General features: G+C 47.0%; 1 protein-coding gene across 2 annotated transcripts in view; it reads left to right on the top strand.

Moving 5' to 3' along the window:
• The window catches only part of RASSF2 (Ras association domain family member 2), a 38922-nt gene extending 17338 nt beyond the window's left edge, over positions 1-21584 (top strand). Inside the window, exons 2-11 of one of the 2 annotated variants that reach the window (XM_036246056.1) lie at positions 3353-3443; positions 5733-5808; positions 8060-8208; positions 10462-10550; positions 11542-11702; positions 12444-12545; positions 13462-13513; positions 13982-14103; positions 15309-15406; positions 16859-21584. In XM_036246056.1, coding sequence (XP_036101949.1) covers positions 3385-3443; positions 5733-5808; positions 8060-8208; positions 10462-10550; positions 11542-11702; positions 12444-12545; positions 13462-13513; positions 13982-14103; positions 15309-15406; positions 16859-16928 — 978 coding nt within the window. In that variant the 5' untranslated portion in view covers positions 3353-3384 and the 3' untranslated portion in view covers positions 16929-21584. The remainder of the gene's footprint in view (positions 1-3352; positions 3444-5732; positions 5809-8059; positions 8209-10461; positions 10551-11541; positions 11703-12443; positions 12546-13461; positions 13514-13981; positions 14104-15308; positions 15407-16858) is intronic. The other variant, XM_036246055.1, reaches the window with a different exon arrangement.
• The last annotated feature ends 364 nt before the right edge of the window (positions 21585-21948 follow it).

Here is a 21948-nt window from a genome sequence, read left to right as displayed (position 1 = left end):
CTTAATTCTTTTCCTTAATTGGTCTATGTGCCAGTATCATACTGTGTTGCTTACTAGAGCTTTGTAGTATAGTTTGAAATCAGGAAGTGTGATGCCTCCAGATTTGTTCTTTGTCAGGATTGCTTTGCCTATTGGAGGTCTTTTGTGGTTCCATACAAATTTTAGGATTTTTTTTATTCCTGTGAAAAATGTCATTGGAATTTTGATTTGGGTTGTATTGAATCTAGAGATTGCTTTGAATAATACTGACATTTTAACAATATTCTTTTCATTCATGAACATGTGATATCTTTTTATTTATTTTTGTCTTCTTCAATTTCTTTCATCAAAATCATTTAAGTTTAAATATACAGATATTTCAACTCCTTGCTTAAATTTATTCCTAAGTATTTTATTATTTCTGATGTGATTTTAAATGAAATTTTTTCTTATTTCTTTTTCAGATAGTTTACTGTTGGTGTATAGATATGCAGCTAATTTAAAAAATTTATTTTTATCGTTTGCAACTGATTTTTGTATGTTGATTTTCTATGCTGCAACTTTAGTGAATTCATTGATTAATCCTAACATTTTTTTGTGTGTGGAGTCTTTAAGATTTTTTTATATTTAAGATCATATTATCTGTAAACAGAGACAATTTTACTTCTTCCTTACTGATTTGGATGACTTTTGTTTATTTTTCTTGCCTGATTGCTCTGGCGAGGATTTCCAGTACTATGTTGAATAAGATGGTGAGAGTAGGTACCCTTATTTAGTTCCTGATCTTGTAGGAAAAGCTTTCAGTTTTCATCATTTTTATGTTAGCATGGGCTTGCCATATCTGGCCTTTATTATGTTGCAGTACATTCTTTCTATACCAAATATGTTGGAATTTTTATCATGAAAGGATGTTGAATTTTGTCAAATGCCTTTTTTGCATTTCTTGAGATGATTGTATAATTTTTATCTTTCATTTGATTAATGAAATGTATCACCTTTATTGATTTGCATATGTTAAACCATTCCTGCATCCCAGGGATAAATCCCACTGATCATATTGTATGATCAATTTAATGCACTGTTCAATTCAGTTTGCTAGTATTTTGTTGAGAATTTCTACATTTACATTCATCAGGTATATTGATCTATAGTTTTCTTTTCTTGTAGTGCCCTTATCTGGTTTTGGTATCAGAGTAATGCTGGTATTATAAAAAGAGTTTGGGAGTGCCCTTCTCTTTATTTTTTGGGAAAAATTTGAGAACGATTGTCCTTAATTCTTCTTTAATGTTTGGTAGTATTCACCAGTGAAAAAATCTGGTCTGGGGCTTTTCTCTGTTGGGAGGTTTTTGATTACTGATTCAACTTTACTTGTTATTGGTTTGTTCAGATTTTCTATTTTTTTCACAGTTCAGTCTTGGTAGGTTGTATGTTTTTAGGAATTTATCTATTTTTTCCAGGCTACCCAGTTTGTTGGTATACAACTGTTCATAGTATTCTCTTATGATCCTTTGTATTTCTGTGATATGTGTTGTAATGCCTCCTCTTTCATTTCAGACTTTGAGTCTTCTCTCTTTCTTTAGTCTAAGGGTTTGCCAATTTTGTTTATCTTTTCAGAAAACCACCTCTTAGTTTCTCTGATCTTTTCTATTGCTTTTCTGATTTCTATCTCATTTCTGCTCTTTGTTATTTTCTTCTGCTAATTTGGGGGCTTAGTTCTTCTTATTTCTAGTTTCTTGACATGTAAAATTAGGTTGTTTATTAGGGACTTTTTTTTATTAAGTAGGTATTTATTGCTATAAACTTCTCTTTAAAACTGCTTTTTCTGTATCTCATAACTTTTGGTATGTTGTGTTTCAATTTTTGTTTCAAGATATTTTTTTATTTCCTTTTTGATTTCTTCTTTTGCCCATTAGTTGTTCAAGAGTATGTTGTATAATTTCCACATATTTGTGGATTTTCTGACTTCTCCTACTATTGATTTGTAGTTCCATACCTTTTTGGTCAGAAAAGATACTTGGTATGATTTCTACCTTCTTAAATAAATCTCTAAGATTTGCTTGGTGTGTAATTTACTTTAAAATGCATAAAAAATAAGATGGATTGTTAAATGGATAAAGGCATGTATAGATGGACAGGTGTGATAAAGTAAGGATAGTAAATGTTAAGGGTAGAATAACCATGGGTACATGGCTACTTATTGTCTTATTTCTTCAACTTTATGTTTGAAAATTCTAATAATAAAAGTTTGATAAATTTCTGGTAATTCCATTACCTAGTGACAGCCACTTTTTCATTTGTTGATATACATATGCCAGGGGTTCTCAGCTGGGGCAGTGTAGCCCAGGGGACACTTGGTAATGTTCGGAGACAGTTTTGATTCATGACCTGGATATAGCTGCTGGCATCTAGTGGGTAGAGGCTAGGGATACTGCTAAACATCCTCTAATGCACAGGACAACAAAGAATGACGTAGTTCTAAATGTCAATAGTGCTGAGGTTGAGAAATCTTGACATATATATATGTATATATACATATATGAGAGGACACACACACACACACACAGCAGGTCCTCAAATAATGTCATTTCATTCAATGGCATTTTATTATAATGTTGATGAAATAAAAGCCTTAGGAACTTAACTCTTGTTTATATCAATTAGCCGATGGTAAATTTGTTTTATTATACATCTCTTTGTTTAAAGTTGCAGAACCTATCGATAATGTTGAGGCCTGACTATATGTGTATGTGTGTGTGTATTTGAAATCTGAATTTATACTTATTCAAATAAGTGTATATATATGCATATTTTATGCTTACATATATTTTAAACAAAATTGGACTCATAGTTTTGTAGCCTGTGTTTTCATGATGTATTATCATTTTCCCAGGTAATTAAATTGCCTTCACAGTATCATATTTTAATGGTGATTATAGATATATATGCTGTGATTTATTGTGCCCAGCTCTATTTGGGCATTTTTAGGAGGTTTACCGATCTTTAGTATGGCTCAGTGGAACCTGAGCCTGCCCTATCAGATAAATCTCTGTTCTGTGTTGTGAAGGTCTCTTCAGGGAAGACCCACTGGTTTCCTTGGAACCAGGTTGGGTATCAACGTTCGGTGGCTCGGGCAGTTGTTCTGGAGCTGACAAATGGTTGTCATCTTCTTTGGGTGCTTTTTTCTCAGAGGCTGTAGCAAGCAGAGGCAGCAGCCAGCAGTGTGGCATCTGTCTAGCCTGGGTCACCACTGAGCTGCCCAAACTGTGGATCTGGAAAGGGGCCAGAGAGCCACATGGCCCTGTCCCCTGGCTCAAGTTCTGCTGATCCCTGAGGACACAACCTGACTCTATCCTCTGTCTTCTTTCAAATACAGGTCTCTCCTTCTGATGAAAAGAGGAAAGAAGAATGGACTACAGTCACCAAACTTCCCTAGTCCCATGTGGGAAAGATAAATACATTTCCAAGTAAGACTTTTTGCTGTAGTGTCGTGTCCCCAGTGGCCAGTCCTGTGTGGATGGAAGCCACTGGCAGAGATGCCTCGCCTGTCTGTGAGAGAGCTGGGGCTCCTGTGTGTGAGAAAGAGCTAAGGAGCTGAGGGTGAACTAGTAAGAGCATTAGGAAGGTTGCTGCTCCAGGTACAGTAACATGTTCCCAGAGCCTGGCCATAGAGAGTGAACTAAAGGAGGCCTTTAAGACATGGTACCTTTGAAAGCTCAAAAGAAAGGGTGTCCTAGAGGGCTTCCAGAGGAGGACTTAGTGGTGGCTGCTCACTGTCCTGTCTGTGGTATCTTCTGGGGGAGTCTCAGCTGAGTGTGGCCCTGTGCTGCTGTGGTTCTGGCTACATCACAGTTCTTCCCCCTGAACAGGAGGAGACAGCGCCATTGTTTTATAGGCAATAAAATCTCTGGAACACAGATATTTGCTAATGGGATGGGGCTGAGCCAACATGGACGTTTTCGAATGAGAAGTTTCAGGATATATTTTTACATCCAGCACAGGGATTTGCACCTACTGGATGCTCTCTATCTTAACTAAATGTTTAGTTTTTCTGAGTCCAAATTGGACTAATTTTTTAAGACACCCTTGGCCAACTGCAGACAGAGTTGTGTGAGCTGTGGATCCCTCTTAGCGCTTCAATGAAGGGCTTCCCCAGGGGCTTCTACTGACCAGTGCTTTCGCATCCTGCTTTCGGATCTGTGTTCAGCAGTACCAGGCAGTTTTTGTTTTAGGTTATTTAGAGCCACATTTTTCACCAGTTCGTTTCGGCATGCGCAGAATTCCTCCAGCTTATCTGGGTTTAGCTTGTCAGGAGCTTCTTGGAATTTCCAGCAGCTTTGACCTCTGGCATGGCCCCAAATATCTCTGCTGAATGGCTGGGTTTAGAGGGACCAAACTGCATTGCCCTTGTCTGAGAAAAGGCAAAAGCACACAGCAGCCTCCCCAAGCTTCTCTCCCTCCCAGCGCTCATGCACTACCACGCCCTTTACACAAAACTCCACCAGGCTGCTCTCAGGTTTGATGAGGGCTCGCCCCGATCACAAAGGGGTGAAGCCCTCCAACCTCCCCATCCCCCGGGAGAACACCTGGAAACTAGTATTTAGCAGCTAAGAAGGCCTGGTACCAGACTTCAGAGGAGACTTGTAAGTTAAAAAAATTATTTTTAATAAACCAAAAGCACCTAGAATAGAATATTGCCAGGGCCCAGAAACCCCCTCATGCCCACTTCTAGCCACTGCTTCCCAAGGCGAACCACTATCCTGAATTCTAACACCCAATTTGAACATTATATGAATGGAATCATACAATATGTGCTCTTTTGTGTCCAGCTTTTACTCAACGCAATATCTGTGAGATTCATCTATGTTGTATGTAGTTTATTCATATTCTCATTGCCATCTACTATCCCATTGTGTGACTATAGCTGCCTTTATTTATCCATTCCACTGTTGATGGGAGTTTAAGTTTTTAAACACATGATAAGGTCAGGTCCATGAAGCATACGTCAGTGGGACCAGACCTGTCCCTTTTAACTTTTTTTTTTATTCTCACCCGAGGACATTTTTTTTTTTCCATTTTTTTGTTCAGATAGAGTGGGAGGGGGAGAGAGAGAGAGAAACATCGACGTGAAAGGGACACATCGAGTGGCTGCCTCCCGCACAACCCAACCAGAGCCGGGGACAAACTGCAACCGAGGCACGTGCCCTTAGCAGGAACCGAACCCGGGTCTCTCTGGACTACAGGCCGATGCTCTAACCGCTGAGCCAAACCGGCCAGCGCCCTTTTAACTTTCTTAAAAGGCTAGACTTTTCTGAGTCTTGTGAAAAAAGCCTGCAGTAGTTATCTTCTCCTAACTCCCAGCATGCGCGAGGGAGGAGAGGCCGAGAGGCAGGAGGCCTGTCTGTGGGCCCTGGAGGGTGTTTGCCTCTGTGAGCCTGGGGCTCGCTCAGGACTGCTTCTTCAGCTCGGGTTTCAGCAGTATCGTCGGAGGGGCCAGCTTCGTCAGCACACAGGCCTGCCTTGGTTTTCCAGAGTCGCTCTTTGTGTTCTGTCTGCTCCAGGTGGTGTTTACTCTTGATCTGGATCCTGGGGGAAGATGGTGATGGGGGTGGTGGTAGGACTCCGTGTGTGTACGTGTGTACACACGTGTTGACAAGCACCCAGACTGGGGTGACTGAGGCCAGGTTAGAGGTGAGAAGAAGAACAACTGCATTATAAGTGGCTTCACCTCTGCCTCTTGTATTTTTTCCCCTAAGGAATGAGCTTCTCCTGCATCTGAAGACCTACAACTTGTACTATGAAGGCCAGAACCTGCAGCTCCGACACCGTGAGGTGAGGGTGCCCAGGGAGGCAGGGGAGGCTCCTTTTCTGGTGGGCCAGCCCAGTCTTTGTCTCCATATGTCCTGAGCCTGAGGGGCCCTGTGTCCTCTCTCTGTCCCTCCTGTCACAGTGAGTGGCCTCTCATTTAGGATATTAGTGGGAGATCCTGGAGTTCTTTGGAAGGAGACCCCAGGTCCAAAGTTGTTCCAAAAAGGGCAAGCTTTTCTGTTTCAGAGATGTTCCTTGATATGTGGTCGGCTAGCACAAGCCTCACTAGGGGGAATCCTTCAAAGAGAAGCTTTTATAAAATAACCCTTTCAGATGGTTCTCAAACAAGCTTCTTCATTGTGGGTAATCCAGGTACTTCCCAGTCCTCTATGCTTACACATTCGGGCCCGTGTCCTTTGTTGCAGGAACACGGGTACGTCACCTAAGCTCTGGGTGGTCCCCCTCACGTTTCTCCACAACTGCAGCAGCCTTCCTAGGGTGCCTTCTTGGAATGCTGTTTGTTATCCATCTGTCTTTCCCCAGCCCCCAGCCTGCATCTAAGCTTACTCATCCTGTATCCATTTCTGTAAAGCCTGTTATCAGATAGATGGTGAGTTATATAGGAGCCTGGCAGAGTAATTTATACTCAAGTGTTCTTGACTGATAAGAAGTATGTGTAATACCCCTCTAAACACATTTTCAGGTTATCAAGCCATGGTGTTTTAATCCATAGCAAAAGATACCAGATGGTAGAATTTCAGCTACTAAGGTGGGCTGGTTGGGGATAGTATATGGATGCAGTGGCCTTTTCTGTGTCCTTCAAACAAGTCCACTCAGGCAAAGCCCTACTTTGGGGTAAATTCTATCCTATAAGAATGTAATGTAAAGTAATGATGCCAGCCTTGACTATCTAGAAGGCCAAATATATAGCCTGTACTTAAATAAAGCTTTTCTCTCCAAGATCCACAAATGTCCTCAAGTTGCTACGTTCTTCTCCTGTGTTATTTTAGTCCCCTCCTTCTCTAAGGATGATCCTGGGGCACAGGTTGGTTGTCCACTGGACAGGTATATTATGGGGCTTGTCCTGAAGATGTGTCCGTGGCCCAGGTCTGACGTCTGTGGTCCTGACCCCCAAAAGAGTTTTCTGAGACTTGGAAAAGAAGGCTTGACTCTTTTATGCATTGACCTCAAAACTTCTACTAATTAGTGGTTGGGCCATTAACAAGATTTTAGTCCTTGAATAGCTTTTCCAGGGTATGTTCTGTGGAATAAATTCTCAAAATGCTTGGTGATTAAAGAGTTTCATGATCATAAGTGAGATCCATTTCTCTGGATCATGCAAATGTCCTTAGAAGGGTTTCACATTTAGCTTTCTATTAGTGAACCACCCTTGGGTATAAATTTGGAATTCTTGCAAGATTTATTCACCTCTTGGATAGTTATAATGTAGCACGTTATTTTATTATAGGTTCTGGGAAGTTCTGCTGTTAAGAGATCTGATTTAACATAGATCTTCTAATGCATGATCATGTGACGCCCTTTTAAAGGTAACCATTGATCTGCTAGAGGATTCTGTATTCTGCTAGGTATTCTGCATATTCTGTAGAATAAACTTGGAGAAATGTTACTTTAAATCTCCTTCAACCAGTAGGTCAGATGCTAAATGTATGTTGTAGCTAAAGGTGTTGTTTTCCACAGTAGGGGCGGGGGAACAGCTGGTTCTGTTAGCAAAGACAGGCTCACTTACTTTAAGAGATGTATTCTTCTTTCTTTACAGTCATTAGTATAAAAAACACTCCAGCCCTGGCCGGTTTGGCTCAGTAGTTAGAGCATTGTCCCGCGGACCAGGGAGTCCCAGGTTCATTCCCGCTAAGGGCACGTACCTTGGTTACAGTTCGTCCCGGCCCTGGCTGGGGTTGTGTGGGTGGCAACCAGTCAATGTGTCTTTCTCATGTCGATGTTTCTCTCTCTTGCCCCCTCTCTCTCTCCCACTCTATCTGAAGATAAGTGCAAAAATATCCTCAGGGGAGGATAAAAAACAAAACAAAAACACTCCATTCTTATCATTTGCACATGTATACTTGAATTTCGAGGCAACTTGTATGCTGACCTGTGAGGCCACCTTCAGGGCTTCAGGGTGGGTTAGAGTAGAGGGGATCTGGGAGCTGGGTGTGGACACGACTCAGGTGCATCCCGCTGGGATATGGTCCTCCCCCGTGGCGCTGGCTTCTGCAGGGCTCTTCCGTACTCATCGCACCAATTGCTTTGTGGGCAGGAAGAAGATGAGTTCATCGTGGAGGGGCTGCTGAACATCTCCTGGGGGCTGCGCCGGCCCATCCGTCTGCAGATGCAGGATGACAACGAGCGCATTCGCCCCCCTCCCTCCTCCTCCTCCTGGCACTCTGGCTGTAACTTGGGGACACAGTGAGTGAGGAGAGATGGGACTAGAGGTGTCTGGGGGTTCTGTGTGTGCTTGAGCAGGCAGATGCCATTTTCTTCAGCCAGCCTTGACCCCAGCTCTTGTTCCTACCTTCTCCCCGGCCCGCCTGCTCTGCTCTGGGACGAGGAGAAAGGGGCAGACCTTGATGTGATCAGACTTCCGCAGCTCTCGCCATAATCACTGAGGGGCAGTCAAGGGAGGAGGGAGCTGCCGAGTCAGAGGCACCAAAGCCTGGGTGAGCAGTGTGTCCTCCTAGTGGAGAAGTCCCGAGTCTCGGAGAGGGGCTGGTAGCGGCCAGCCAGGCCCGGCCTGCAGGTTTCTGACGGGACACCTGATGCCCCGGCGTCCTCCCCATCGGGACCACCTGATAGAGAGACCCCACTCTGGAGACATCTGGGGCTCGGACCTTCTGACCAGAGCCTTCTGTGTCTTGGGGGAACCTGGAAAGGAAAAGGAATGTCAGACCCTGTCCAAGCCAGCCACGCGAGGTGGGTGGTGGCAGATGGTCAGTAGTCTGGGAGGTCCCCTCCTCTGAGCCCCCACAGGAAGATCCGTGAAGACCAAGCCTGTTCCTCCCCACCCTCCGCCACCAAATGAATAGCTGATTGCATCTGGTAAGGCGCACCCTCCTCACTGTCCGCCTCGCCTGGGACTTCAGTTTTTAGGGTCAAGTGACTAGCCTTGTTCCACCTTGAAATTTGCTGATGTCGACTGCCTTCTGGCCAGAGCACGGGTGGAGCATGCCAACCTCTCAGCCAAAACCACAGTGATATTTTCTTCTACTTTAAATGAGAACCAAACCCTCTCTGTTGGCCACATGGAACGTTTTGTTAAACTGCACAGCTGAAGCTATCTTTCTGTAAAGTTGAGAGGAACCCATATTGTGGCCAAGCCCTGGAGCGGATCTGCTTGTTTTCCAAGGGAATTTAAGGAGGAAAGTCTGCCCATCCCACCAGATGCTGGGATTCCGGTCGTGGCTCTTTGATTTCATCTGGTTTCACTGTCTGCTGTGCGTTGAGTACTTTTACTGCTCTTGATTTCCAATGGGCCGAACCCTGTCCACAGCCCCAGCCGACTCCCAGACTAGGTTACATAAGTGAGACGATTTTTGAAATTCCAGTGGACCATGCGGCCCTTGGCTGGACCCGCGAAAGCGTTCTTCCCTCCGCATACTTGTTTCTTTTCCCTTCCCTATGGCCTCAAGCTGGTGTTGGTTGGTTCTTAAAACCTGCAGATACGGTGAGCAAGTTTTCAGGACTATAAATCATGAATATAATAAAGTGAATGCCCGGACCACTGAGACCAGTTTCTGCTTCAGCAAGAAAGAGGGCCTTGGACGAAGGAGGCGTGGGTGCCGGGCGTTCACCATTCCCGAGGGGCTCTGACCGGTTCCATTCTGGGGTCAGGAAGTCCACGGATTATACTGCAATAGGAAGTTCCTTCAGATTTTCCATTTTAATGGTCTTCCCTTAAAACTATCATTTTCCGAACGTGAATCCAGTCTGTCTGCTGGGTCCCAGGGAGTCTATGCTGTTCTCACCATAGGATGGTCTTAATTTTCTGGGAAAGTCCTGTGTTGATTTTGGGTGTTTCTTTGGGCTGCTCCCATTGTCCTTTTTGGCTTTGAGGCGTTAGCTCAGACTGCCTGCGTGTGGCCCTTTCTCCAGCGTGGCTCACGAGCCCTGCTCAGTCCCTGCAACCCCAGAATGCTGTCATCCGCACCCCTTCCAAAGCCACCCTGACCCGCGTGGCAGCCAGCCTATTACTCCCCATTCCTTTTAGATGCTAGAAGCCATTTCTGAGTTATTCCTCCAGCAGAAGTGGATCAGACTGGAATCTTGTCCAGAGAAATAAATGGCCATTATTGGGGACTTCCAAATAGCTAGAGAACCCGCACAGGCTTAGAAACTCAGTACAGGGAACAGGTGGATTTTGCTCTTTTCTATTCTCCATGCTGGGCTTGATGAATTGAGTGCTTCTGTTGCTGTAGCTGCTGAGAATGAGCATCTTCTCCCTCCAGACCCCTCCCCCTCCCTACTCAGTGCTCAGCCTGGAGCTGAGCCAGCCTCATGGGACACTCAGCAGAGCCCACCCAAATCCTTTGTCACCTGATGTGTGTTGGTCCTCGGCCCGGCACAAGCAAAGTGCTCCCTGTGCAGGAGTGGGGTGAGGTGGGAGTGGGGACGTCTCCCCAAGGGGCTGAATCAGCCTCTCTTTTGTTTGCTCTCTGCCCCCAGCACTATCCTGAAGCCCCTCACCATGCCCGACATTCAGATCACAGAGGTGGACGCTCCAGCCGAGAGTGACCAGATGTCAAGCCCCACAGGTACCTGCATGTGGGAGGAGCCTCCGGTTTAGGGCCAACTGTGCGAAGACTGATGTAATAGACATTGTAAACTGTTATTTGTTTTTTGAATTCAGAAATATTAATAAGAATGAAAAGTTTTCCATTTCATCTACTCATTATTGCAGTTCCCTCCAAGAAGCAACCTTAAGGCATCCCCCTGAGATATTTTTTGCAAACATAAGCAAATACATACCCACAAACCTTTACGATGGAATGCCATTTCTTTTCTTCCCTTTTTATATAAAGGGTGGCATTTGCATATCCCTGTTTCTGTTTATCAGTTTGTCCCGAGGCTTGCTTCAAACAAATCCATAAAGCACGTCCGTGTTCTTCTTAGCTCCGCAGTATTCCATTGTACGGAAAAATGACCATTTCCGTAATCGTTCCTTGTTGATAGACATTTAAGTTATTTCCAGTCTTTTGCTGTGACAAACAAGGTTGCAGTCGGTGGCCTTGTAGATGTGTCATTTTGCACATTCATCTGTGTCTGCAGGACTCTTTGAAGAGGAGTAGCTGGGCCTGAGGCTATAAGCATTTATAATTTTGATAGATAGTTTGCAATATATTGCAAGTCCTCTCATCATGCGTATCCTGTGCCAGACACTGTTCTAAGTGCTTTACATAAATTAACTCATTTAAACCCTCACAACAATCCCATGAGGTGGGTGCTATTATCACCCCCATTTGATAGATGAGGAAACTGAGGCAAGAGAGGTTAGTGATATATAACAGTGCTAGAGTTGGGATTTGAATCTGGGAGTCTGACTAGAAGACTGGGCTGTGAACCTTGTCACTGTATTGAGTCTCGGTACACTATGCATTGTGTTTTCCCCCAGCATAAAATACTGATTTTATAAAATATATTTTTGCGGAGGTGGTGGATGCTACCGTGTTGGCCACCAAGAGGGTACCATGTACCAGCTGCCACATGCTGGGTCCAGGCAGACAGCATTTCCCCCTGCCCTCTCAGACTCCAGGGGCCTGAAACCTGTGCAGGAAGACACCCCACAGCTGATGCGCACACGCAGTGATGTTGGGGTGCGTCGCCGCGGCAATGTGAGGACACCCAGTGACCAGCGACGAATCAGACGCCACCGCTTCTCCATCAATGGCCATTTCTACAACCACAAGGTAGAGGGGATGGGGTGGTGGGGGGCAGGGGGCAGCCTGAAGGTGGACAAAGCTCCTTCCTAGGCAGCTGCCCCCTTAGGGCTACAGACACCGGGGAAGCCAAGTGTCCGCTATTCACTCTATGAGTTGTGGGTGGGCTGCTGGCTCTCTGAGGAACAAGGGATCCCAGAGCAGGAGAGCCCCTAGGTGGTGGGTGAGATGATCCCACAGACACCCCTCATTGGATATCAGCAAATTCTGGTGTTACCCTCTTCCTGCACCGTGTGCCTCCCAGCCTGTGTGTGGTCTGACTTCCATGAGCTACGGGCAGCCCCGAAGCAGAGCTGCGGGACTCAGAGCAGTGGGCCTTAGGACGCCACCTGCCCCGCCTCAGGTAGACCCTCCCTCCCTCCCACTGCCTGGCTCAGATCTGGCCCCAGAAGCAGGTGCATTGTGGGAGAGTGGTCAAAGTCCTCACGTTGACGTCACAGGGGAAGGGACTTTGCGCGTGTTTTATTGGGAGAGAGGGCCTCCCTATGTAGCCCTCTCCGCCTCCCCAGCCCTGCCACTTGGAGATCTCATTCCCTTCGAGCTCCGAGTGAGGCACAGCTGAGGGTCGTTTGTTATTCAGAGGCTGGCAGGGCACAGACTGAGTGCGATTGTCCCTGTGTCCTTTACCTCAGGTGACCGGGTGGGACTCCTGGGTGTTAGACCCCATCCTTGTCCCACTCCCACTCTGAGCTGGACCCCTCTGTTTGACAGACGTCAGTGTTTACCCCGGCCTATGGCTCCGTCACCAACGTCCGCATCAACAGCACCATGACCACCCCACAGGTCCTGAAGCTGCTGCTCAACAAATTTAAGGCAAGTTCCCTGTGCTGGCCTCAGACGGGGCCAGGGGTGCGGAGGTGGGGGTTGTGGCGAGCGTGTCGTGAGAGCAAACTAGGCAGAAGTTTGAGTTCTTTAGACCTCAGGCATCAGCATCACCTGGAGCTTGTTAGAAAAGCAGGTTCTCAGGCCCCACCCCTGAATCAGATGGTCTGAATCCGAAGCTAGGATGCGAGGCCAGAGCCCCTGTTCCACGAGGCTTGCGGGGAACTCTGGTGCCGCAGAAGCCTGAGAGGCACCAGCCCTCGGGGGCTTTATGGGCCACTGAAAGGACCACAGGCCTGACAACTAGTTTGGGGTCCTGTGCACAAATCAACTTCTGGAACATCGTTGGGGAGTCTGTTTTGAAAATGAACCTTCAATAGATGTGCAAATTATAGTGTATGGCTGTTTTTAAAGTCCTGTTACTCTATATGTTTTCCGCATTCCCCTTACTGTAAATCTTTGGGAGACCAGGTATTCTCATTTTAATAGAAGCCAGTGTCACCTGGTGGCCTCGAGGCCCAGCCTCTGGGTTCAAATCCTGGTCCATCACCTACTTGCTGGCTGGATGAGTTGGGCAATTTCCTTAAGCTCCCCGTGCTTCTGCTTCCTCATCTTTAAAATGAGGGTAACAGGACTCCGTTTTGGGGCCATTGTATTAGGTGGGTTAAAATGTAAAGTGTGTAGAAACACCTCCCCTGTCCAATAAATGTTAGCTCTTAATCAGTCTGTTATTACTGATGATGTTATCTGCTATCCCATTTCCTTATCACTTCTGAGAACTGCAGGTAAATAGCCTTCAACTCAAAGAGCCTAAAATCTATTTAGCTTTGCAGTGATAAGGCAGGAATGGCTCAGAGTTCGCTGTGCAATGCCTGCTTTCAGCAAGCATCTTTTGCTCCTGATTCAGATTGAGAATTCGGCGGAGGAGTTTGCTTTGTACGTGGTCCATACCAGCGGTGGTAAGTCTGAAGAACACAGTGTGCTTGAAGACTTTTAATTAACTCAAAATAGCAAGTTAGAAACAAAAACACCCTCTTCCTCGTTTGCTTGTTGTTTACCATTTGGAAACTTTCAAATGCTGTTTGCCTCCACAACTGGTGGAATGCCAGATGTGGTCAGTAAACAAACCCTGAAACCTAACTGCCTTCAAAAGGAACTGGATTCTCGAGGGACAGACACAACCGATTTCTCCGTGGTAGCATCTTCCAAAGGGTTTGAGGCATGGGGGTGTTGTTGGGGAGAGGAGAGGGAACAGTGGCATTGAACAACACTTACTGAATTTGTTCATTTGCAAATCAGTCTCCTGACTTATATGGCCGCATCTCCTAAGGTGCCTGGTCCATCTGGGCCCCTGAGTTGACCTCAGCTTATGGTGACAAAGTCCTCAAGTCTAACTCAGGGCTGCTCCTGGCTGTGTGTGGTTCCAGAAAAACAGAAGCTGAAGAACACCGATTACCCGTTGATTGCCCGAATCCTCCAGGGCCCATGTGAGCAGGTCTCCAAAGTGTTCCTTATGGAGAAGGACCAGGTGGAGGAAGTCACCTATGACGTGAGTCCCCTTTTAGTTGATGGACTGTCCTCAGGAGGGTGGGGGTTTGTTTGGGGTTACCTGCACCTGGGGTAGAGCTTGACCTTTTTGGTCAAGGACCATGCCCCATTTTGTTGCCATTCTGTACAAGGTTTTGTTGAAGCAGTTATGGCTGTAGGGCCAGGAGAATGGATGCAGAGACGAGGTTGAGGGTATGCCCTGTGGGAGTTGTTGGAGGAATGTTGAGGAACAAAGTGGTCTCCATGGATGGAATACGTGTCTTGAGCCTTCCTGGGGTACTGTAAGATGGCCAAACAGTTTCTGCAAATCCTCTCTTGGCAACTTCAAGAAGTTAGTGGTGATTTTACCATATCTTATGTATTAGTCAGCTTTTACTACAGTAAGAAACATCCCCAAATCTTAGCCGCTGACAGGATTGCTCAGGATTCTGCAGACTGGTGGCAGCGGCTGCGCTCTAGGCTGTGGGTTGAGGGTCTGCCTCGCATGTCTCACTCAGAGACCCAGGCTCAAGGGGCAGTGGCTACCCGGGGTATTCTTCAGGCAGGTGGCTGGGGTGCAAGAGACCAGGCCAAACCATGTAAGCTCATTTGAAGCCTGCACTCCGATTTGTTGTATGGCCTGTCCATACACATCCCATTGGCCAAAGCAGGTGACATAGCCAAGTCCAGCATGAAGAGGGCAGAGAAATACACTTCTCCTGTGGAGAAGAGGAGACAGAGTAGGGTGGGGGTTCTGCTGGGGGAGGAAGGAACAGCTCACCTCGGAGCCACCCCACCTCCACAGCCTTTCAAGATCAAGTTCACATTTGGATGCTTGTTTCAGACCCGAGACATAGTTATCATTCCGAGTAATGGTTCCTTAAATGATCTAAAGGGAGAGCAGAGAGTGTATTAAATATCGTGGGTTCAGGTCTTTCTGTGTATCATGGAGTCAGGAGAAAGTGCTGTTCCGTGTCTGACGTCACCTCAGCATGGATTCAATACATGGGATGAGAAATGACAGGTTATGAGATATGTGTCCTGTCAGCGAAGGGACCTTCACTGCAGACCACCAGCCTTGTGAAGAATGACGCTTAGCTCCTGCCTTACGGAAATCCTGGAGCAGTGCAGACAGATTCCCCAAGGCCTTACGTGAGAGAGACGCCAAAAGGCATTGAATAGTGCCGGGGGGAGGCAGGCACCCCAGACTTACTTCTTCCTCCCCAGGTGGCCCAGTATATAAAATTCGAGATGCCTGTTCTTAAAAGCTTCATTCAAAAGCTCCAAGAGGAGGAAGATCGGGAAGTGAAGAAGCTGATGCGCAAGTAAGCCTGGCCCCCTGGTGGCTGGTGGGTTTCCCCTGGGGCCTCAGTGGGAGGGCTCTCTGTGCAGGTGCCTTGCAGGGGGCCGAGCTGCCGCATAAGCCTGGGTCTTCTGGACCTTCATCAGGGGCCTTCCCTTTGATGAATCCAGATCTCGACTGGATTCAAAGCTTCAGTGTCTTGGTCTTTCTGCTTCTCTGGTCAGCTGCTCATTTTGATGTGAGACAGACATGTTCTGGGAGGTTGTCTTAGCAGTGACAAGTAGCCTGAGCAGCCTACCTCTGAAGTCCTTTCCTCGAACCCTTCCTCCACTTTTAACATTCTCTTGTGGAAATTACATCTCAGTAGATAACTCCAGTAAAACTTCTCTCTGGAGAGGATTTTATGATTGTTTTTGTGTATGTGTGCTATGCACAGTCATAAAGTAGAACGAGCTTTTTGGATCTGGTGGAACAATTGATTGATTTTTGCCACTAGAGAATAAAGCCAATGCTATTTTTGCTGTGTCAATGGTAATAACAACCATGGTAATAGTTAACATTTATTGAATACTTACCATGCACCAAACTTTTTTTTCTTTAATTCTCACCTGGGGATATTTTTTCATTGATCTTCAGATAGAGTGGGAGGGAGAGAGAGAGATGGGGAGAGGGAAACATTGATGTGACAGACACTTTGACAGGTTGCCTCCTGCATGACCCCAACCAGGGCCAGGGATCAAACCGCAACTGAGGTACGTGCCCTTGACCAGAATCAAACCTGCGACTCTTTGGTCTGTGGGCTGATGCTCTAACCACTGAGCAAAACCAGCCAGGGTGTGCATCAAACTTTAAAAATAACTTCTGCTGTGCAGTGCACAGCCCTGAGCATAAAATATGTCCCCCTTTGCCTCGCACAAGGGTGCCTACTCCAGTATTTGCGTTGCCATAGTTCGGGGAAGGGGTGGAGATACCTGCGCATCAACGAGCCTGGACCTCCATGCCTGGAGTGGCTATGGCCCCTCTTCTGCAAAATGCAGGAACTGATATCAGGTTGAATCATATGAAGTGTCATTTTTGTAGCCCCCCACCCAATAGTCAAATAATGGTCATTTCATGCGGGCTAGCCGAGGTGAGGGTTATATGCTATGGTGCATATGAAGGTCTGCGCAGTGCCTTGGGCATAGTAAGCACTCAGGTAACGGAACCCTTATTATTGTTTCTGTTGTTATTTCTTCCTCTCATCCTTCTCTGCCAGACTTTCTAACTATAGTAAAATAATCTGGTTTGGAGTTAGCCCCTCAGTCCCTCTCATCCTGTGGAAATGAACACAAGCAGCCATGTGGCTAAAGGGTGGGCCTCTGACCGAAGCAAAGGGACAGGACAGTGGCCCACACTGTGACCTGGGTTGGGAAGTAAGGTCAAGAGGAGGTGTGTGTTGCTTTCTGCTCTCCACCACGGGTGTTTCTGTCCCCAGGTACACTGTGCTGCGGCTCATGATTCGGCAGAGGCTGGAGGAGATAGCCGAGACCCCAGAGACCATCTGAGCCACAGGTCAGAGGGGATCCAGACACCACAGTGGCCGCCGTTGACATGAGGAAGACCCACAGGAAGCCAGGTGCCTTCCTTCCACAGAAGCATTTAAGCCTCTCCAGCTCCCGACAAGCCACCGCGTACTGCCTGATGGGGAAGCCAGTGGACAGCTCCCCACCCTTGGACCCCCGCTCTTCTCTTTGTTTCATTCACAAGGATCTTTGATTTCTGTTTTAAGGAGGACCCAAAATGTGTGTGTGCGTGCACACGCGTGTCCGCACACATGTACATGTCCACGTGCCTGCCTCATATATTCACATGCAATTAAATTCCAAGCAACCAGCACGAGTGCCATGAGGCTGGCGGATGTGCTGCTCATGGGCAGGAAAATCAGGGGAGTCACCAATCTGAGGGGTTTTATCCTGAAGAAAAAATGTCTCCCCTCAAGTGCCTGGGAGCAGCCACACATGTTTGCCCATGTTTGGGAGGAGAAGGGGGCTCAGCAAGCTCACACTGGGGTACTCATATTACAGAGATTCTCCCTGTCTGCCTGTGAATGTGAGATCCTTGGAAGTTAACAGAGCAGCAGCCCCATGTGTTTGGGCAGGTCTGATGGGAAGAGAAAGAAAACCATCAGTGGGGTAGATGCAATAAGCCCACAAGTATGTACACTGGAAAGTTTGGTTTGAAATAACAAAGAGGTATGTGGTGATCTATGTGGATGCCTGTAGAGAATGGACTCTGTCTTGTCCTCGCCCATGGCCGCCTCTCGGAGACAGGAGGGGAGCCCGATGTTCCTCTCAGCCCACCAAGCTGCTGACCCCAACTCTTTGGTGCCTCCTCGAGTTGAAGGAAGGATCTCATGAAACAGGCCTTGCTGGTTTGCACATGGCACTGACCGGCTAGTGTGACCCGGGCCTGGGCTTGTTCTGGTGGTGGCCAGGAAGTGTGCCTCTTTAGGGAAATGTAGAGGCTCCTTGCAGACATGACATGCCTGTGGGCCCAGCCCGTTTCACATCGTCAAGGGGCTCCTGCACTTGAAGCTGCACTTCTGTGTGTCTGGAGTCAAGGCTTTATTCTTTCCAAGGCTGGATTCTTGCAAGGTGTCCTTGCCTTGTGGAGAGGGACTCCAAGAACGAGGACTTGTCCTGCTGCTGACCGAGTGTGGTTCAGGGCAGCGCTTTGGGCTGCCCTGCGCAGGTGCAGAGGGAGGACAGAGCTTCTCTTTCAGCTTCTCTGTGCAGCCACCTCGGTGATCTTCAGAGCAGACCCCAGCTGGGGAAAAAACGCAGGGAGAGTCTGTCCCCTGTGGCCTGCGTCGGAAAGCTTGCGGGGCACCTGGATGCCCGTGTGACTGATACTGTTTGAAGAAGGACAGACAGATGCTTGGAGAAGGGTGCCTGGCCGGGGAGATCAACCAGGCAAAGCCAGGAGCTCCTGACAGCAGGTGTCTGAATTTTGTTGGGGTAGGGACGCTTCCCATCTCTTCTCCACGCCCTCTCCAAGAATGTTTGAAGAGCTGGCCAGTTGAGGGAAAGAGAACCACTGATCCGTACCTGCAAGGAAGGTGGAGCTTTGCAGCAGAGCTGTTCTTGCCCCATGTCCCACCTGCTCCCTTCCCACCCCTGTGGCCTTTGTGGCCTCTTTAGATAGCTCACAGCTGTGGTCTTATTGTTAACTTTCAAAAAGATGGCATGCTGCCATCTGGCATTTTGCCAGTCAAACCAACGACCTTTGTTGGGACAGCACCGCCAGCCCAGTGGAAATCCGGAGGCCCTGAGTCTCAAACACCTCAGTGGGCTTTGCAAAATGCACAGAATCGAGGACAAAGGGTGGAGGGAAGGCTTCCTTTGTCACCAATGAGAAAGAGCAGTTTTGCGAATACAAACGTGCTTCCTGAGTTTTGCATATGAGAAATGAGTTGGAAAACTCTTCCAGTTATTTTTATGTTGCGTGCTCAAAGACTTTGTTGGCCCCAATAACTCTCCTTGGAGAACCGGGGAGAAGAATTTCCACCAAGCAAATACTAACCACTAACTTTCATTGGACAGCTTTTCCTGGTTTATAAAAGTTCTCTTTAATTTGCACTAGCACTACGGTAGTGTTAAGTGTGGAAATGTAAAATGTCAGGTTTGCCAGATCCCTTTCGAAGGAAATACTAAGCTCTACTTGGCTCTTTAAAGATGGGGGGTTGGGATGGAAATGAGGGAAATCGTATCTTACACAATACATTCCATTTACTGCTGGCCACACATTTCCAGCTTGGCCCGGCCTGTTCAGAGATAATTTCTCACATCCTTAATAACCGAGCAGGAATTTTGGAAAGGTTCTTTGAAACAGCAGCAGCTGACACAGACGCTCCTCCACGGTGTGGAGCTGGATTTTCTCATTGGTATCACATGGCCCTGCAGCTTTGAACTTCTCCACTGATTTGTGTGGGTTTACGTAATTGTGTGCAATGAACCTGAAATCGTGCGAAGAACAAAGGCCGATTTATAGTTTTTTTTACCCCCTAACTTGTGAAAAGCAGTATGGCCACTACTGCTTTCTTTCACCGGGGGCTTGTATTACAAGGTGATCAAATGAAGAAAAACCTGAGTCCATCTGGCTAGGAAGGGGGTTGGGTCCCCAAGGTGATGGTGGAATTAGGCACAAGGTCACATTCTCTGTGATCACATTAGTGGGAAGGGAATGAGTTAGAGGGGGCAGGGGTGGGGGGGGGAGGGACTGAAAAGCACAAAGGGTGGGCGTGGCCGCGCACTGGTGAGGAACGTGCACGCTGGTCTCCAGGCCCACAGACTTGAACTGGGAGTTGAGGTTGAGGTGTGAGGATCTCAGATTGGCCACCCGTCCACGTGAAAAATGCTGAGACCTGAGGTTGAGATTTTGGTCTGAGACTTCAAGGAGAAGTATTTTCACCCTTCTGTCTTCCCTACTAGAAAGAGAACCGTACTCTCTCCTGGAGATCTTCAGATAAAGACATTTTATCATCAGTGTAGAAATGACAAAATAGTAATAACCGTTCTCCGATGCAAACACGTCTTGGCAGGAATCCTTTTCTGCGGAGTTGGGAGGTTATTTCAGAGCGTCAGGAGGGTGGAACGGGCCACAGAAGGGCAAGAAGCTGTTTTGAGAAAAGAGAATCTCTCTTCAAAAAACGGACAAACGAAAAACCCCAGTTATTTCAAAGCTCTGCACACGGAGAACACGTGTCATCGATGCATCTCCAAGACATGCGTTTCTATATGAACCAGGGAATTTCAGAGCCTCCTAGGGACCAAGCCACGATACGGAGCTGAGATAGGAGACAGAGGTCTGGAGTGCCCCAGATGCAGCAGCCTGTCGAGACCCTTCTTAAGTTGTTTACACAGAGCCTTGCTTGAATCAGATGCGATGGGAAATGATCTCCTATCCAGATGCAAATAAAAATCAATGTGGCACTCCTTTCAGATGTAACTGAAAGCGGTTACCTTGTCACGGGAGGTTACAGCGCCCCCTGTGTTTTAACAGCACAAGACACGGACAAGCTGTGAAGGGAAGCCTCCGCTTACTTTTGAGCCTTCCCAGCAGGTCGCAGACCTGTTTCCCAGGCTGATGGTTACCCGTGTGTTTTTGCTAGTGTTTCTGAAGGGTTTCCTCCACTTGTTTTAGCTTTGTGAAGTGTTCTGAATCATAACTTGACTTTTAGCAAAGGTACATGACCTGGTTTAATGTTTGGTTCTGAATTTATAAATTGATGTGTTTAGGTATCTTCACATAATTTGACAAAGTCTCATAGGGAGCCGTGAATTTCTGTAACATTTTGATATGTTTTAGTGCACCTGACTTAGATCTTATTAAATAAAGCACTTTTCGAAGAGAAGTCCCTGTGTGTGCGTCCACTGGCTGGGTTATGGGAGGGGCGAGACGGGAATGTGCAAGTTCAACCCGGAGAAAAGTTTATTTCCTTGGCCTACAGTTTCTGGTTTGAATAGGCTCAGGCTTGGCTGTAATATTCCAAATAAGTGAAATGAGAATGTATAAATCTTGAATTCAGGCCCCGGTGGAGATAGGAGTTACAGTGGAAAGAGCTTGTCCTGACTTATTGGTACTAACTCACTGAACTTTATTTAGGACTTGGTTTTCTCAACTATAAAATGGCCAAGCCACCCTGTGGGGGTGTGGGAACCTAGGCTTGTCTCTGTTGGAGGCAGCCCCTAGGAGTCACCAAGTGTAAGATCTCAGACTAGGGCCCCAGTTCCACCCTATGGTTAACTTTACCTGTCAACTTGGCTAGGCCATGGTACCAGGTATTTGGTCAAACACTAGTCCAGATGTTGCTGTGAAGGTATTTTTAAAGATGAGATTAATATTCACATCAGTAGACTTTGGGGAAAGCAGATTTGTCTCTACAGTGCTGAAGTCCTTAGGAGAAAAGCCCCAGGAAGAGGGAATTCTACCTCAAGTCTGCCTTTGGACCTAAGCGACAACATCAGCTCTTCCCTGGGTCTCCCAGGGGCCTACCAGCCTACCCTGTGTGTGAGCCAGTTCCCGAAACTAAGTCTCTCTATGTGTACACATCCTATTGGTTCTGCTTTTCTGGAAAACTCTGACAAACAGAGAGGTTATGTGGTTGGTCCGTAACGTTTGAGTATGTGATTGACAGTCATCTTCCTAAAAACTGGCCATGGAGCATAAACAATGACTCATATAATTTGATCTCTAGAAAAAGGTAACAACCAAGATGATTTATTTTTTTTAAATCCTCACCCGAGGACCTTTTTCCATTGATTTTCAGATAAAGTGGTGCGGGGTGAGGGGAAGGGAAGGGGTGGGGGGGAGAGAAAGAGAGAGAGAGAGAGAGAGAGAGTGAGAGCGAGCGCCTTGGCTGGTTTGGCTCAGCGGTTGGAGCGTCGGCCTGCGGTCCAGAGAGACCCGGGTTTGGTTCCAGCTAAGGGCGCGTGCCTTGGTTGCAGTTTGTCCCTGGCCCTGGTTGGGTCATGCGGGTGGCGGCCACTCGATGTGTCCCTTTTACATTGATGTTTCTCTCTCTCT

This window comes from Molossus molossus, unplaced genomic scaffold (genome assembly GCF_014108415.1).
Source record: "Molossus molossus isolate mMolMol1 unplaced genomic scaffold, mMolMol1.p scaffold_m16_p_6, whole genome shotgun sequence".
NCBI classification, from domain to species: Eukaryota; Metazoa; Chordata; class Mammalia; order Chiroptera; family Molossidae; genus Molossus; species Molossus molossus.
Note: the sequence above shows the minus strand (reverse complement) of the source record. Positions and strands in the feature narration are given on the sequence as shown.